Raw genomic sequence first — 18,510 nt, 5'->3', positions numbered from 1 at the left:
TATATTCTTTCCTGCTTGTCTGGGCAGCAGGGTGACACTATGATCACCCTCTGCAGACAACATTTCGGGTTTGGGTGCGTAACATGGAGTCTGGGCACAGGGGTCAGACTGGGGATTCTGACTGTGTGCTGCCAAACACATAACCTAGTCGCATTTCTAGCTACAGTTGGAGGTGATCTGGAACTTGGGAGCATCCTGACCTTTTTTGGGGGGGGGGGGGTCCCACAGGGGGAATGCAGGATCCATGCTAAGGAGAAGAATAGAGGGACTACCCTGTATCACACATAAAATGTGACTCCACCAGCACCCTCAATCAAAAGGAGCATACTTTATTTGCAGGAGAGGTTCCCTTATGGGACAACATAAAACGTATCGACACCTGTGTCATAGTTAAGAACTCAAATAATAAAAACTTCTAAAGGTGGGGCAAGAGTGCATATTTTACCTAGTCCTTAATCCTAAATCCAATATCCTAAGTAGTATTATTGAAGTTTTCTGTTCAGAAGAAAAGTTTTTAGAAGCTGGTGCCCCATGCATTTCATGGTGCGGCTTCTAACGGGAACCTACACCTAGAGTGTAACACCGTGCGCTAATATAATATACCTGCCTGCTACACCTTTTCGGTTAATTAAAATGAAAGGCTTATAGTAAACATGGGCAGACCGCAACCTCAACAACCTACCGAATTTTTCGCTCTATAGGACGCACCTGACCATAGGACACACCTTGTTTTAGAGGGGGAGAACAAGAAAAAAAAAATCTCCCCCTCTGCTCAGCGCCCCTTCAGCGAAGCGGCAGGAGAAACAGAGCCCCTTCCATTTCTCCTCCCACTTCGCTGAAGGGGCGCTGCGCAGCTCTCCCTCTCTGCTGTCTTACTCTCCTGGCTTCAGCAAAAGGAACCCAAAGCCTTTGGAGCGCAGCGCGAGTTCCCGCTGCGCTCCAAAGGCTTCCGGCGGCTATTCCTGAAGCCTGGAGAACCAGAGGGGTGCGCACCGACCCCTCTCGCTCTCCACGCTTCAGCGAAAGCAATGCGTAGCCTCCGGAGAGCGGAGGGAGCACTCCCTCTGTGCTTCGGAGGCTTCGCGTTGCTATCACTGAAGCCAAGGAGCCTGCATTCGCTCCATAGGACGCACACACATTTCTCCTTAATTTTTGGAGGTGGAAAAGTGCGTCCTATAGAGCGAAAAATATGGTACATCATGCTCACTGTTCTGAAAAGAAGATACACACAGAAAACTACAGGCTGAAAAGTGCCAGGTAAAGACAGCTAAAAGATGCTCCCTTCTCACTGCAGAACATGGCAGGCATGCTTGCACCACTCACCTGGTAATCTCCTGTTGAAGCTGGGAGACAGAAGGCACATAAAACACCACACCAAAGAATACAGTTGGCTCCAAGGCATATTTGTCCAGCTGCTTTTTCAGAGGCTTGTCTAAGTCTATCCACCGGCGCTGGTTTTGCTTGTTGAAATACCAGAGGCTGAAATAAGTGATCTAGGAGAAAAGGGCAAAAGGAAGATTATTCCAATCTTCAGTTATTCAGTTATTCCATAGTGAAACCTGGAACACTTTGCAGTTAATTTATTCTTATTATTTATTAAAAGAGTCCATCCCACCCTTCCTCCCAAAGGAGCCCGGGGGGGGGAGCAACAAAGCAGAAAAGCAATACAATTAAAATAAAATCAGTTTCTACAGCGGTGCTTCCCAAGCTTCTGCTGTTTGAGGAGTACATTATAAGAATGATTATTATTATTATTAAGGATAACAAAATTAATGGCACATTTCATTCCAACACCAGACAAAAACAAGGCCAAAAAAATCACCTCCCCTCTGGGGAACCAGCAGCAGAGCCCATGTTGTGTACAGAAATCCCGAAGAGTTGCTGACAGTCAATATACCGTATTTTTCCATGTATAAGACGCCCCCGTGTATAAGACGATCCCTATTTTTTGAGCCCAAAATTAAGAAATATTTTAAACATTCCATTTATAAGACGACCCACATTTGAAACTTTAAAAATTGGGGGGGGGGGAATAGTCTTATACACAGAAAAATACAGTATATTGGGGGGGAGGGTTATTGAGTTGTTTTTGTTTTTATTTTGATTATGTATTTTGTGTTTTTATATTGTGATTTTATCCTGTGAACCACCCTAAGACCTGCGGGTATAGGGCAGTATACTACTACTACTACTACTACTAATAATAATAATAATAATAATGATACAATACTGAGCCAGAAGGTCTAATGGTCTCATTTGGCATAGGAGGCAGCTTCCAGTGTTCCCACCTGCTCCATTTCTGCAAGAGTCACTGATCTGAGCATTCTCACGGAGCAGTGTGGCTCATCATGCAAAGATGCATGGCAACCCTGCTACATCCGAGAATGATCAAATTATATCAGCGCAATGATGCAGCAAGGTGGCCAGTCCCCAGTGACAGCTGATTGGAAGGAGGCCAGGCCAGAACAGTGGATCTGTATCTTCTTCTCTGGCGATCACTCGTAGTCGGCTAAGATTGTCTTCCATAAACATGGTTTTAACAATGAGTCCGTAAGCGGCTGTGAAGGCCAATTCTGGATCCACACATCTTTCCACAGTGAGGACATTGGTTTCCAGGCCGGAGTTGATCACGGTGTGGATTTGCCAAGCGTGCCTTCCTCCTAACATGTTTCTCCCTTGCGTCCTGAGTTCGAGTGTCTTCAAAGCCCATGACACCCTCTCCTGTTGGTAGGGACTTTAGTTTCATGGGATTCTTTTAATAAATGCATTAATTACTTGTAGCACCCCAGCAATTCTCTCAAGGCATACTAGTGTCCCTTAGCATACAGTTTGGGAGTCACTGGAACTCGATCTTGAAGTTATGATAATGCTTCTTACACAAAGCTGCCATCGCTGCAGGTGATCTCTATCTGCCCAGGTGCTAATGCATTTAGCAGGCTTGCCAGTTATAGTAACAAATGTGGGCTACCACTGCTAATCTTTCGGCTCTGTGCCATGATTTAAGCTGGCCACTGAGACATTTTGGTGTTTGAGCAACTAATGCTGAATTATCACCATCCTTGCATCAAAGACCAGCTGCTTCATATATGTAATCACATGCAAAATGTACCCCCCCCCAAAAAAAACACCAAATAGAGAATGGCGAGATGCAGCATGGGCTCCTGTCACATGATCCAGAAAAAATAGCAGTGCTCCTGAGTCACTGGAAATAGTGCCTTAGTTTGCAACTGTTGGAAACACCATGAAAATGTCGGAGCTGCTTACTGTCCTATTAGACTGCATCCACTAATGTGAACATAAAATGTAAGAGCCAATGTTTTACTTTGTAAGAAGATAAGCCCAATTTTTATTGGTTCAGATGTCCTAGCTGAAATGGCAGTTCTCTGCCTGACAGAGATTGCAATCTAAATGTAGACATTTGTGCATGGGAAGGAAGGGAGAGGCAAGCAAAAGAAGGGATGAATGTGAATGTTATGGTGGTTCCTTTTCTAGAGATGTGCCATTCATATGCTATGGTTTGCTATGCTAATGCTAACAACAAACAACAACAGCAGCTTATGGCACTGTTGTGCCAATACTGGATTGATAACAAGCTTGCCCTCCCCTTTCTAACTTGCACAAAACGTAACAATTGATGCTGCCACTATAAAATGGACATAATCTAAAGTACATACAGCAGAATCCTGTTTACCCCTTTGGCTTTACAGAGAAAAGGACACCGGCACCAAATTCAGACAACCAGAAAGTTCTAGTGTTTCAGTTCTAGAGCTCCTGAGATGGGAGAAGCGATTCCCCGTAGAATTGGGATAAAATGTGCTGTTTCCAGCTCACATGCACGGATACAAAGGTATATTTCAGTTTCGCAAGCTCTTGGTGGCATTCAGGCATCCTGGAGCACTGATGCTGAATGGGCTAAAAGCGAATCACTTTGTAATCACGGCTAAAGCTATCCATAGCACAAGAGATTACCTAGCCCTGCAGAAACGACATGACATAACTCTTAAAATATGTTAAGCTTCTGAGATTAACACTGTTGCAAGGTTTATTTATTTTAGCAACTTACTCATCATTCAACCTCCGGGCAGTAAATCAAGCCTAGACAGAAAGGACCGTGGATTTTCTACACAGTTATGTTCCAGCTAATTGCCCTCTTTGTTAGAGGTACAAGAAACAGCAATATTATTGAATGTGCATGGAACATCTGAAAAGGTGGGGAGAGAGGGTAGCACTCAACCCTGCAACTAATACAAAATATATGTGGGGAACAGAACACCAAATTAAGGAAAACTGAGCCGCAGGGGCAAAGAAATAATTCCCTCACAAGAACACAGGAATGGCAACAGTATTTATTTTTTAACTAGGCAAGACTGACTTGGGCCAGTACTCCAAAGAGAACAATATAAAGTTCTGAATATTTATCAAGCGAATACATTGTATATGGGACTTCCCCAGCTGATACAATAGCAGAATAATTATCTCTGGTCTCTCTAGCCAACTGCCAGGACACACCAAAGGAACATGAACTTCACTTAATTTCAATGGGATTTAGACAAGTGTTTATATCCTAACCAAGGGTGGCATTTAAGTAAGTTCCATTCAGAGTAGAGCCACTGACGTTATTGGACCTAGACATATCCATTGATTTCAATGGACCTGCTCTGCTGAACACTGGAAACACCATCTAGGATGGTCCATGCATCATGGGGTATCAAGGCTATGGAAGCCCACACTGTCTTGTATACTGTGCCACAACCTCCAGCGCTTGTGATATGGATACACCAGGGTATGTGTAATAGATAGATGAATAAATAAATAGATACGAGACCAACACAACATAACCATCTAAAGAGCACACACCAGTAAATGCTAAATTCAGATTTCAAAATTACCTAGGTGCACCAATAGGTACCAAAACTATGAGCATATGACTCAAAACCATGAAATTTAGTATTCACATAGTCCAAAGAAGTTTGATGAGAAGTAAAACGCAAAATTATTAGGGGTGTGTATTAAATCTCTTTTCCTTGAAACGAAGAACATGAATTGTTGCTGAATCTGGTGAAGACACTTTTATACTACCCAGACAGCTGAAAATCTTGCAGCAGATTACTTCGTAACAGTAATCCAAAACACCAGATGCCCGGGACTGATTGACTCAAGCCATCTCAGATGCAGAAGGAGGCTTAGCAATGGCAGTCAAGGAAGAAGCCCCTCATAGCACCTACAAGCAGCTCTGAATTCAGCAGGCCAGATTAGTGATTATCTCTCAATAAAGTCCTACGTCACCTTTGCAACTTTTTTGAAAACGTGGTCCCCATTCTGACGAAAGAGATTTCCAATTATCCTGACTGTTCTGAGTGCAGCTTTCCACTTCTTTTGAACAAAAGAGCTATGTGAGAAACTGCTACCAGACAATTCTTGGATTTGGGGGAGGGGGGGAAATAGTGAAATAAAGTGATGGATGCACGAAGGGACTGGTTTTGAAACTTTACCAACTTCTCTGAAAATCTGAGTCCAGATAGTCTCAGAATAATACGGGGAAAAGAGCTCAGCCTACGTTACAAGGTTGAACAGGATATGTGGAAGAAACACCCCCTCCACTGTATCTCAGCGAGAGATGGGAAATTGTAGTTAAAATGTATACATAAATGGTGCTTAACACCATGCAAGTTGCCTTATGTGATTCCCTCATCCCCCACCAAGGTGCTGGAGGGACTGCCAGGTTTCTGCTACCCATCGTCAACTTTGGTGGGATTTGTCCAAAGTCCAATGATACTTTTCAAGAAATTGGTGCGATAACAGATCACCACACTGTCTACTGCTTGGGTAGCTCTCCTAAATTTGTTTGAGGAAGAAGATATGGGTTTATACTTTAAAGAGTTAATAATTCACCTGCCTGCAGAAACACAGGTGACTACAGCCCAGTTTTAGAGGAATGCTAGGGTATGGTAGACAGCCTTTTTTGAGGGGAAATAACTTATAAACTAAGGGTTTTATGAGGTCAAAGTGAGATTGTTTCCCCCCACAATTCAGCATAAGTTTCTAACCTACAGTATAAATACAGAACATAGACAATTTCTTCCATTCCCCTTCAGAAGCTGATTTATGTGGTAGTATTCTTCATGGAAATGTTTCTTTGCTTACTTAAGTTATTTGCCCTACACAATTAAGTGATGACTGCATGTGGAATGCCCTCCCATCAGATGTCAAGGAAATAAACAACTATCTGACTTTTAGAAGACATTTGAAGGCAGTCCTGTTTAGGGAAGTTTTTAATGTTTGATGTTTTATCACATTTTTAATATTCTGTTGGGAGCCGCCCAGAATGGCTGGGGAAACCCACTCAGATGAGTGGGGCATAAATAATAAAATATTATTACTATTACTATCATAACATTGATGCTTGGTAAAGTTAAGACAAAGTCTGAATTTTTCCTAAGCAACCCATTTTAGTTCTGGATTCAGACTTTGCCTGAAGCAGAGACACGGTCCTTGTGAGCAATCCTACAGCTTTGAAATGGAGATCAGTTTTGTCACCTTTTAACGTGAATGGGCAATTCACAAACAGGTCTGGTCACAATACTCATGTTGAAGCCAATTTTATTCCAAGTGGAACAGGCTTCCGTCCAAGTCTCTTTAATTAGTGTGTGGATCGTAGCCTATGCCATAAATCCACGATGCAATAGTGTTTGATGTAGCAATCACACTCACACTGACTTATTACCTAATTAGCTATGTGGCAGATGCATGTTCTAAAAGATTATCTTTTAATTAGCACCAGCCCATCAGACAAATGAGACATTTCTCTAGGGAGGCAAGATTTGTGAGAGTATCTGCAAATTTCCAGACACCAGAATCTAAAGAGACTGAAAATTTGCATCTAGGGCCATCTGCTTGCACATACTTTTCATTTCCTGTTTCTGGTGACAAGGATGCTCAAGTTTAGATCGTGTTGGTCTTGCCAGGGTCCACCAGCTCATACAGCTAGGCTGCTTGACTTCACTTTTTCACCTGTGGTAAGTTGATGGCTATCCCTCTTATCTTCTGTTCCTTGAGAGACTTCTCAAGTCTGAGAACAGATTGCCCTTGGTGGCTCACTTTGCTAGGCCTCAACTGCAGCCCAAGGGCTCCTGGTTTTGTGGCCTGATGCTTGGCACAAAAGGGCCATGCTAGGCATTTCACAGAACTGTGTGTCTCTTTTTTATTCAATGTAATGTCTTCTTTCTAAAATGAGGGGATGGGGAACATAGCCTTGCAAGGCTGTGATCAGAAACGCAATAGCAGAAAATGAGGTATTGCTTAACCCTTTCCCCTTCGGCCACTTTTCCATTAAATATTGCCCCTGTGCTGTCTTCATATGCCTTTGGGGTAGAAATATGGGGAAATGGGGGCTGTTTTGGATGTAAACCATAACTTATTGTTGTGTGCATGAGCAACATGAAGAATCAGGCTCACGGACTCCCCTGAACATACTCTATTCTTCTGCTGTGGCAACAAAGAAATTGGAAGTATCCACTTCTAAAATAACTAGAGTTCCATGTTGTGTTAGAAAAGAAGGAAATCATTGTTAGTTTCAACTGTAGCTTCATAGGCCAGGATAATAAACCACGATTTGACCCAGGCTTGCCTGTGTTTAAACTAGAGTTCTCCCCCAGTTCAAAGTTAGTTATCTGAAAGGCTGATCTTTTCACAGCTTCACCAAAGGAGTAAAGAAGACAGACCAGAAGGGAGGGTGTACACCAAGCTGAGGCTCACTGCTGCTTATGTACATAATGCTAAATTATAGCTTGACACCATGTGCAAAGTGGGCCTGTATCTTCGCTCTTGAGGGAAGAAAATCTTTGTGGCAGTGGCCCAAATAATGTTAGAAGAGGAAGGGGTTGTGCAGCCCGTTGCCTCCTCTACTCTTGATCACAATCTTCCAGGACAACTTTTTATCTATAAAAAGAGAGAGAGAATTAAAAAGAAACATGGAACTTGGCATCCTGTCTATAGTTTGACACTGAGTATAAAATGCTTTTGGATGCATTTTTGCAGGGAGTGTTCAGTCTCTCAAACACACTACGGCAGCAAAATTTGCTTGTGCTCCATTCAATCATCTCTGTACTCTGCCCACACTGACTCCTGGAATTTAATGAAGGCACATTTACCACTTGGCCTCTTAGCCAGGGTGTGTCAAAAGAGAACCAGATTGTATTTACATTCCCTGCAATTCACATTCTGCAAATAGCACAATACATGTGCCTTAGCCTATCCTGCTTTAGGAAACTAGCTTTTTCCATCATGTTTATAGTGCACAACAATTTTTAAAAGGGGAGGGGGGAGAGATTGGACCAAAAGCAAAGCTTTCAACATATACAAGGTGACATGTGGCATTAAATATATATATATATATTGCATAGAAACACAACGTTCAGGGCTGAATTACGTCAGATCAACAGGCACATATTATTTTACATAATATATGCAGGTTTCACTAATGGAGAAAGAACAACTGAGGAGTGGTATGAGTTTGGTTAGATGGCACTTTTCAGGGTGGATGACAAAGTGGTACAGCAGTTGAAGAAGAGAAAGAGGCAGAAAAGGACAGACTATTAAGAGAAACTATTCCACATTTCATCATCTCCTAAGCCTTCTGCAAGTAATGACTAAACTATTCTCCAAAACCATAAGGACTAGACCAGGGGCAGCTAGCATGGTGGCCTTCCAGATGTTGATGGATTACAATTCCCATCATCATCATGCCTGACCACTGGCCACACTGGCTAAGGCTGATGGGAGCTGTAGTCTAACAACATCTGGAGGACACCATGTTGCCTATCCCCTGCACTAGACCATTGCATTTTCCTTTTAACACCCTGGAAGTTGAATGGATTCTAAATTTTGTGCCAGCCTACCGGACTAAATGCTTGTGCGATAAGCCCCAGGGATATCTGCCGCCTTCTTGCTCAGTCTCTCTCTAATCCCGGTTGCTTCCTGTTACTGCCCTGGCTTGCTCCCTCAAGCTCCCTGCTCCATCCTCCTGCCCTACTGCCCTCATTCTCCCCTCCTGCACTTTCCTTGCTCTTTTCTCTTAGCTCCAACGTCAACTTGCTTTGGCAACTCTTGTTCCCTGCCTCTTGGTGTTGGTGCCCCATTCAGTGAATTTTAACCCCCCATTTATTTCTCCTTAGGTTGTCTTCTCAGCATGGGAGACAATGCAAAATACTTCTTTGCATCATGGTAGAAGTTCCTGTGGAGGCCCTCCCAGCAATAGTACTGTCTGTCCCAGAAAGGAGGACATTACCGGAGGAGCTACCATGGCCCATGTGGACTCACCTTGCTACAAAGATAACTCAAGGATGCCTTACAGACAGCCAAGAACAAAGGAGGCAAGGTCAGAGACTTGTTGCTGTAATCACTGTGTGGTTTGGGGGCTTAGGGCAGGGGAACCAGATGTTGTTGGCCTCCAATTCCCATCAGCTCAAATAAGCAAGGCCAGTTGTCAGGGATGAAGGAAGTTGTAGTCCAGCAACATATGGAGGGAAGTAAATTCCCCAGCCCTGGATTAGACTGTTGGAGTAGGCCCCCAAGAAGACCTGGGTTCAAATTAAGTTGTGATGCTTAGAGACCAGGGATGGCAGCAGTAGCTGACTGGAGGACTCCCAAGGAGAGGGGAGAGGAAAGGAAGCTGAGGGAAGACTCCACAAGAGAAGGTGTTCAGAAAAGGGCGAGAGGCTGCCAGCTCTGCAGGCAAGGGCTCCTGAGCCCCACAGGGATTCTGCAGAAAGAATGAAGTTGATTAAGCGAGCCGTGGACTCAAAAAGGTTATAAAATATATACCTTCCCAGGATCCTTGGAGAAAGGCTGGGATAAAAATGGAATTAAAAAATTACAGGCAAGACCTCTGGTGGGTTTATGTCTGAAAATACAGGCCTGAGGTGGTTGCCTCAGAAGCAACCCACACCTGGAATGTGGTAAACAGTCTTCCAAAATTATGTAATATTTAAAGTGGACATAACTGCCTCAACATTTCAGATAAAAAAAAATTAACAGCACTGGAAGCAAAACAACGTTTTCAGTTTGCCAAGAATATTATTTTCACACTTGGTGAGTGCTGTTCTCTACCTTATCTCTGTTTCCTTTCCTATCCCATCCCATTCCATCATCACTCTGCTTCCCTTTTTTGCTGAACAAGTATTTATTTGCCAAAAAAATCTGTACAACAATGTGTTCTGGAGAGCGTGAGGAAGCCTGCTCAAATTCAGCAGTCTGGTTTGCACTCCCTAGATCTGATTTACTAACCTCACTTCAAGGAGTTCCTGCCATTTCCCAAAATATTTCAGAACCCAAATTAAAATGGAAAAGAGGATCAGGTGACTGGAGTGTCCTCCATAAGGGGTGCATGCACTGGTCAGTGCCAGAAGAGGTTCCTCAGCAAGGGCAGGATCTACCGCTAACAGTTCAAGAATAAATGATATTCTCTTAACTTTGCCGCAACAGCCATCTCTACTCGGATACATTCAAAGCAGGCCAGACCCTTCACTCAGCAACACTAGCTATGCCACTGCTGCCATCCCTCGTAATTCTGACTCTGTCCTAATACCAGGAGCACAGATCAGATAAGGAAAAATATCTGTGGGGTAGTGGTTAGAGCTGGGTAACATTTCCTTGCGCACAATCTGCTGAATGCCACATACCAGTGGTTGGCAGAGCTGCAACAGGTGTTGACAGGACAGGAGCCAAAAGTGGGTGGGGACCTGCTTTTCTTTATTTCTCTGGCACCCTTTCTTCTCTCTCTCTCTCTCTCTCTCTCTCTCTCTCTCTCTGCTCTCACCACACTTATAAAATGGAAAATAAATGGAAGAAAAGCTTAAGAGGGCAACAGTTCTAAGATGCTTGCTCACAGGCACGCAAAATCTCCATCAACAACCGGACGCCTTGAGCTGACCCATCTTGAACTCCAATTTCTCTGCCCACACTGAGGGCCACTTTGTGACAGATAAGAAGGAAGAAAAAGCATGCCCCATGCCCCATGTGGAGCAATGCGCAAGGGTTTGCTTTGTTACAGAGAACGGGACTGATCCACGTGCACACACAGTTCAAAACAGAGCACGCCGCACCAAGGTAACTCCGGTTCGGCACTTTGAAAAGTTGGATCCTGCAACTTTGTGATCCAAATGAAGCACATTGCTACTTCCTTCGCCTCCTCCATTTGGCATGACTTGCTGATGCGGGATGATGGGAGCTGGAGTTCAATGACATCTGGAGGGCCACCCCATCCCTGCCACAGGGATCTCAGGTAACAAGGCTGGGAGAGATCTTGGAGCGCTCCCGCCAGCCAGAGACAGGGGCTAGACAGACCAGTGGTCTGACTCACGGCCATTTCCTATTTTCATATATCTTCAGGACTCTTCCAATTTAGTGAACATAGAAAGGCTGAGCTCCATGTGCAGAAAGAGTTCCTGCCATTGTTTTGCACATACAGGCTGTTTTTACAACAAGCCAGGATGGAGTAACCAAAAGTCTTTACCCTCTAAAGTACAGAATGCAGCAGAAATTAGCTGCATGTTTTTAAAGAGATTTCAGGGGCTGAGCAGCATTGGAGAAGGCAATGTGTCTTTTATTATACTTTTATCCCACGCAACATTAAAAAAAAGTTCAAAGCAGCTTACACTGATCATTACATCATATTTTTATTTGCATGTTGAATGTAAGCTGCTTTGAGGGTGAGTGAAGTAGCAAAGTGATATATAAATTCCAACAGAAATTTAAATATTTTTATTTCTGATTTATCTTCACCTTTTAGGTGACCACTTTCTGCTTCTGAGAAAGCAGGATCTTATCTAGAAATCCCCATGCCTAAATGTTTTTGTTAGTCTTCAAAGAGCCACAAGACTCTGTGTTGTTTTGGCTGCAACACAGATTCAACATCAATATAACTGTGGAATTTATCTCTCATTTGCACAAACCTGTTTCTGTGCATATACATGCTGACAAAGAGGACTGCATGGTGTGACATGTTCATAGGAGGGAACAGAACTGCTTTGCATGCTAAGGTTCCAAGTTCAATCCCTGGTTCCAAGTCCTGACCCAAACCCAAACCCTGGCATCTCCAGTTAAAAAGAATATGTAATGGGAAAGGTCAGGCCTGCCCAAGACATTTAGCCGCCTGAGGTTAAAGGCAAAATGGAGTCCCGCCGTTGCCTCCATACTAGGCACAGAAGCCAGCCAGACAGGCAGCTGAATCTGACTTTGGTACTGGTGACTGAATAGCTCCCTCCCCTACAACTGAGGGCAGCTGGCCAGTTTAGGGGGTGCATATGTCCCACACAGCTCTGTCCTCCAAAGAAGGGAACTGCCCCCCCCCCCAATATCTGCTACCTGAGGCAGTTGCCTCATTCTGTCTAACAGTAGGTCTGGCTTGGTCTCTACCCACTCCCCTGCAAAGCTGCTCCCTTCCAGCGTAGGCAAATAGTCTCTCCAAGCAAAAGCTTCCTATGTCCCTGAACGGGAACCCCTGAATGGTGCCTCCATCCCAGGATGGAAAGTCTCGCAAGCCTGCCACCACATTCCCTACCTCTCGAAGTTCCAGCCTTTGTGCCACGGCCTCCAGACTTTCCTGCCCGGTGCTCTCCACCGACAGTGTAAATTCCACAAACTCATTGTTAAGCAACTGGATGCGGGCCACCAAGCAGCTCTTGCTAGACACTGTGTAGCGTCGAGTTCGTTTCAGCTTCAGCCCAAAAGGCAGAGGCATTTTCTTCCCTAGCACATTCACAAGAAGTCACCGAAAGCCTTCCAGGAATGCCTTGCCTCCCACGAATAGTCAGGAGCTATGAAGTCCCCAGATGATCAACCGGCAGCTGCAGCAGCAGCCATCAAAAAGTGGCAGGTCCTCCTCCAAGATCTGAGCAAAGGAAGCATTGACGAAAATTCTGCGGAGGGAGAAAGCAAAGAGGAGTTTAAGTAAAGAGATGGGTTTAGCTCACAATGTCCGTTCACATTTGGCGAGCTTAGCCCAAAAAAAAGGTATAGCTTGTTTTTTTTTCAACACAGAAAATTCCTCAACTCTCCGAGCCCTTATATCAGGTATAGGCCCTCCAGATGTTTTGGGACTACAACTCCCATCATCCCTAGCTAACAGGACCAGTGGTTAGGGATGATGGAAACATCTGGAGGGCTGAGATTGCCTATGCCTGCCTTACGTGATCTCAGGAATCCTTACAACAAACTTGTTGGCTCAGCCAATATTATTAGCCCCATATTACAGTTGGGGAAGATGAAGGTTGAGACTGAGAATATAGGGCTTGTCTATCCCTCCCCAATAAATACATGACTTAGATAATTAGGTGGAATTGGGAACTTTCTCAGCTCACATTTGTAGCTACTACACAAACTCTCTTTAAGATTTACTAATCTGTGTTGGTGTAACAAGTATATGTTGTATAGATAAAAGGGTTTTGCAACTAATGGTATTTTTTTATATAAAAAAACACACCCATGTTCTATATGGAAATTAGAGACATTTATGGAATACCAAACTACAAGCTTAATGTATATTTTAATTTATTGGGCAGGGACCATATCAATTCCATATTTTCTACAGCATTCAAATGCACAGCTGAAACTAAACACATGTTAAAATAATAGGAGTTATGCACGATGTATAAAATCAGGAGAAAAGGGGTGCAGGCAAACAAAACTGCAATTGGTGATAACTCCTCTGGCTAATTTACTTGCTAGGCTGTTTGTGCCTCTTCCTGTTCCCTCACTTTTGCTCTCATCCACTGTTCCTCTCCCACCCACTTCAATCCTATCACATTGCCTCAACCCCTTTAAACTGCTGCCAGAACTGGTAGACTGGCTGTGAGGCAGACAGAAACGCAACAGGCACAGCGTATCATCATGCATCGTTACTTTACATCTCCATGCCAAGAAAAATGAAACATGTTGATTTATTTATTTTTACAGAAAAATTGTATTGGGGGAGGCAGCTCTAAACTCTTTTCAAAACCAAATTCTAGCAGAGGCTTTCCTAAATCATCCTAGAAGTACCTAGTGCAGATTGCAAGCCTTCTTCCGTGCAGAAATAATGCCTGTTCTAAACAGAGCCTAACATAAACCTGGCACTAAGCATAGGATTACTACTAAGTTTAAAGGATGGCGCAAGAACGTAACAGAACCTTCCTTCATGTTAATTCTGTGTGGTCTTAGACATCATGACTTGGAGGTTGAAAAAATGTGATTCCACATATACAGTCTTCCCCCTCCACAAACCAACACACTTTACTGTGAAAACATACAACAAAGCATTACAAAGCCCACGAGAAATGGCACCTTCATTCATTCATGAATAAACAGTACTTACCCCACTAATACTACAATCCATAGCTTTATGCATTTTGCAGCAGTTCTATTTATGACTCTCCTAGAGTAAATGAGTTTCAGGCTTCACTCTGATTATTCTCTCGAAATATTTGTGAAGAATACAACCCATTTCTTGCTTATAAAGTCTACTGAGGAGGGTCCCATTTAGTTCTCCATTGCAGACAGCTGCAGTGCTTTATCCATGGGATACTACATTTTAAAAGATGAAGCATTCTTTCAAAACGTTTGACTTTTAAACTGGTTTCCTCAGCCTCAGCACTGACCAACCTACACTACAATCCTATACATGTCTGCTCAGAAGCAGGAGCAAACTCCCAGGTTAGAGGGCATATACTATACAGTGGTACCTTGGGTTACACATTCCGCTAACCCAGAAATAGTGCTTCAGGTTAAGAACTTTGCTTCAGGATGAGAACAGAAATCGTGCTCCAGCGGCGCGGCTGCAGCAGGAGGCCTCACTAGCTTCAGGTTAAGAACAGTTTCAGGTTAAGTACGGACCTCCGGAACGAATTAAGTACTTAACCTGAGGTACCACTGTACTGAATTTTGACATTTTAGCAAACCTTTGGTGATCTTTATAATAATAGTAAAAAGATTTGTGAACGTTAGGAATCTGAAGCCTTCAACTGCATGGAACAATCCAAAAAGTTAAGCAATTTTGCTTGCACTGATTCCAATTGAAGAATGAAGCAATGCTTAAAGTCTAAACCTTCAATCTTATGCACGCTGAACTCCTGGTTTTCAGTTAAATTAGTGGGATTCACTTCTAAGCAAAACTGGATGAGATCAGGCTGCCTTGTGCCCATTATGTTCAAAGTCCATCAAATTTGCTCTAACATTTGCTTTGACTTCATAAGCAAACATAAATTCTTCCCTCACCCACCCCAATAATTTATAAATCATGTTCATGCACAGTGGGAAAATTTCTTGAGGATTCAGGACACTTTCCCTATACATTTTTATATAAATCATTTTTAAAGGGGAGAGCACATGCAGCATTGCTACACTTAAATACATTAACAGCAAAGGCAATTATAAAATGTCTTGGGGGAGAATAATGCTTCAAACCTATTCAACAAGTTTTCGTGCTGGCCAAGCACAATTCTTGCAAACACAGCACAACCAAGCTTTGTTTAGCAGCTGTTATTTTCTGCTACCAGCTGCTGTCATGTTAGTCGCCCCCGCCACCGCTGCCACATACGCCTATTTCAAAATAATGTCTATCTGCACGATTAAAGGGAGTTTGCATTCAGTAAGAGGATAGCACTTTAGTGCCAACACTAGCAAATCCAATCAACCATATGTTGAAATCATCGTTCCCTATTTAGCAGGTCTAGGAACACTTCAGATGTTATATTCTGATTTAGCCTACACTTTTAAAGAAACTTAAGTATTAATATCAAAGACTCAACCTTCCCCACTTAACTTCTACTTCTTTCCTCTCCAGTTGTCCAGGGACACCATACATGGCCAAAATAAAACTGGAGTGCACGGAAGGAAAAGGATTTTTCCTTTGGGTTAATTATACATCAATCATTTTTAAAGTGATCCACAAATCAAGATTATGTCCTCATTTTATTAATCAACCCTTGAAATCATTTGGAAGTGTGAATGTTATTGGAAATTTGGGGGGGGGGGGTTGAGGATGAAAGTTGTTCTGGGACTGAAAACTAGTTTGTTTATTCATTTGCTAGCCAAGTACAAACAACCCACAAAATACCTTCCCTATTAATGCAGGAAACTATACCATCTCCACCACACTCCCTCCTTTTAACAACTGAACTAACAGCAAGCGTTTCACTGACAGAACTGTACTAAGGGTAAAACAAATCATTTTGTTTGCAAAATATCCTTCTAACTTCTTACATCTAGTCTTATAATTCTAATAAAGGAAGCCTCGTGATATTATTATTATTATTATTATTATTATTATTATTAATACCCAGCCCACCTGGCTGCGATTCTTTATTAAGGGAGGGTTGCAGAAAAGTGGGGGGTGCGTTTACGTTTTAAAGAAACAAATATTCGTTTCAATTAAGACCCTGCCATACAGAAATGAACAAGGACACCGAGATAGGAGACTCCTTGGCACTCGTCCTTTATCCTTTCGAGAGGGCGCCGCGATCTACTTCGCAGCCCGATCTTAACCAAGTTTTGCTCTGAACACCATCCCCAAAAAGGATGCCGAGGGCACCAATCCGCTCGCTGGGGGCTTCATTGCGCACTGCCACCTTCAGCAGGGCTCCGACCGGGCGATGCAAGAAAAGAAGTGGCGAAGATCCTGAAACCCGGTGCTAGAAATGTGTAACAACTCTTTTAAAAAGCAAAAGCAGCCTCTCCGCATCCCCCCCCCCCGCGCCGCCCCTTTACCTGTTGCAGCAATTCACGGAAAGCGGACTTTTAACTGCAACCATCCGGGCGCAGTTTGGAGAGCAATCCGGATGAGACCATTTCATGGGTATTCCTTTTCTTTTTTTGAGGGGAGTGGAAAGGTCAGCAAAGGCTTCTCGGGTCCCCTTTCCTTCTCTCTGCTCCTCTCAGAGCGAAAACATTCCTCACTTCCTGCCTCAACAACAACAACAACAGCGGAGGCGAGAAAAAAAGCCGAGGCTGGAGCTCATTCCACGGGGCCGAGGAGGGAGGAGAAATACTACAGCCAAAGGAGGCTTCCCCTCAGCCAGCCAGCCAGCCAGCCGCCTTCCTGTGACAGAGGAAGCCCCCGGACTGCTGGAGCGCACAGGACGGCCTCCCGCCCCCCCCCTCTCTCTCTCTCTCGCGCCCCCCCCCCCAGCCGCTTCGCTCCACGCCGCGCTTGCCAGCGGCCCGTGCGTGCGCCGCGAGAGCGCGCGGGGTTCTCTTTTCTTCCCTCTCCGCCTTGCCTTGCCTTGCCTTGCCTTCCTTTCTTTCTCTCCCCTCCGGAGGGAGGCGTTCCCCTTTGCTCCAGCCATGCGGAAGGATACGGCGCGCGGTCATTAAAGCACAGCCCTCTTATGTTTGCAGCCCCATGACCTCAGAGATGTGGAATGTCGGCCGGGGGAATGTCAGCAATGGGACAGCTGCTGCTCCAACGAGGAGAGGAGAGGAGGGAGGGAGGGAGGAGGCGGCATGGCAAGAAAGGCAGATAAGGAAAGTCAACGCCCGCACGCCACGGCCGTGAAGCTCCCGTCGCTTTGGAACAACAACAACGGCGGCGGCGACGACAACGAAATAGTCCTCCCTCCCGCCAAAAAGTGGAATCGATACAACCTCCCCGATCTCGAGTCGTGTTAGCCTGCTGCGGCAAAAGTGTCTTGCCCATGGAAGCTTACCAGGAATCATCATCATCATCATCATCATCATCAGTGCTTTTTTTTTCTTTAAAAAATGTTTAGGGGTACTCCCATTTTGACTCAAGAAAATGACCATTTTATCGTTCAAATGGGGGGAAATAAATACTGTACAGTAAATGGACAAAAGTACAAAGATTCACAAAATGTTGAGGAGTATGTGTACCCCTGCGTCGTCCCCCCAGAAAAAAAAGCACTGATGATAATAATAATAGTTATGTCTTGTCTTGAAGCGAGGTAAAGCTGGGAGACTCCAGACATAGGAGCCAGCATCTAATTATTAATTAATTATACCCCGTCCATCTGGCTGGGTTTCCCCAGCCACTCTGGGCAGCTCCCCAGAGAGTATTAAAAACATGATAATACATCAAACATTAAAAACTTCCTGAAACAGGCCTGCCTTCAGATGTCTTCTAAAAGTCAGATCTAAGGGCCAAGGTCCCTTCAGCCCCCCACTAAAATATTTGAGGGTATCAGGGGCCCCCAGTTGATGTGCATTGCCATTCAAATGGTGTGTGCCCACCACATCGTGATCGATTCTGTGGTGCAGAGCTTACCTCCCCCCATATTTTATTTAAGTTGGCACCCCTTGTTCTCCAGATGTTGCTGGACTACAATTCCTATCATCCCTGGTTACTGGGCATACTGGTTGGGGCTGACTGGAGTTCTGGAGACACCGGGGGGGTATTTATTGGGCACAGAAGGGGCAAAGTATATTTCTAGGTGGACGAGTTGTGTCCCACATTAAAAATAGCAGCATATGTTAATGACAGGAATCCAGCGATGGAGGCGAGGCAAGTGGGGGATGAGCTCC

The 18,510-nt window shown here is 44.1% G+C and overlaps 1 protein-coding gene across 7 annotated transcripts in view; it reads right to left on the bottom strand.

Moving 5' to 3' along the window:
- PTPN21 (protein tyrosine phosphatase non-receptor type 21) overlaps positions 1 to 16,886 on the bottom strand; it is a 49,820-nt gene extending 32,934 nt beyond the window's left edge. For all 7 annotated transcript variants that reach the window (XM_081869131.1, XM_081869132.1, XM_081869133.1 and 4 more), the window contains exons 1-3: positions 16,741 to 16,886; positions 12,560 to 12,917; positions 1,324 to 1,493 (exon numbers count right to left, since the gene is read on the bottom strand). In XM_081869131.1, the coding sequence (XP_081725257.1) occupies positions 1,324 to 1,493; positions 12,560 to 12,739 (350 nt within the window). In that variant the 5' untranslated portion in view covers positions 12,740 to 12,917; positions 16,741 to 16,886. The remainder of the gene's footprint in view (positions 1 to 1,323; positions 1,494 to 12,559; positions 12,918 to 16,740) is intronic.
- Between the last annotated feature and the right edge of the window lie 1,624 nt (positions 16,887 to 18,510).

This window comes from Podarcis erhardii (assembly GCF_964252035.2).
Source record: "Podarcis erhardii genome assembly, chromosome: 1".
NCBI classification, from domain to species: domain Eukaryota; kingdom Metazoa; phylum Chordata; class Lepidosauria; order Squamata; family Lacertidae; genus Podarcis; species Podarcis erhardii.
This window is presented reverse-complemented; position numbering and strand designations above follow the sequence as displayed.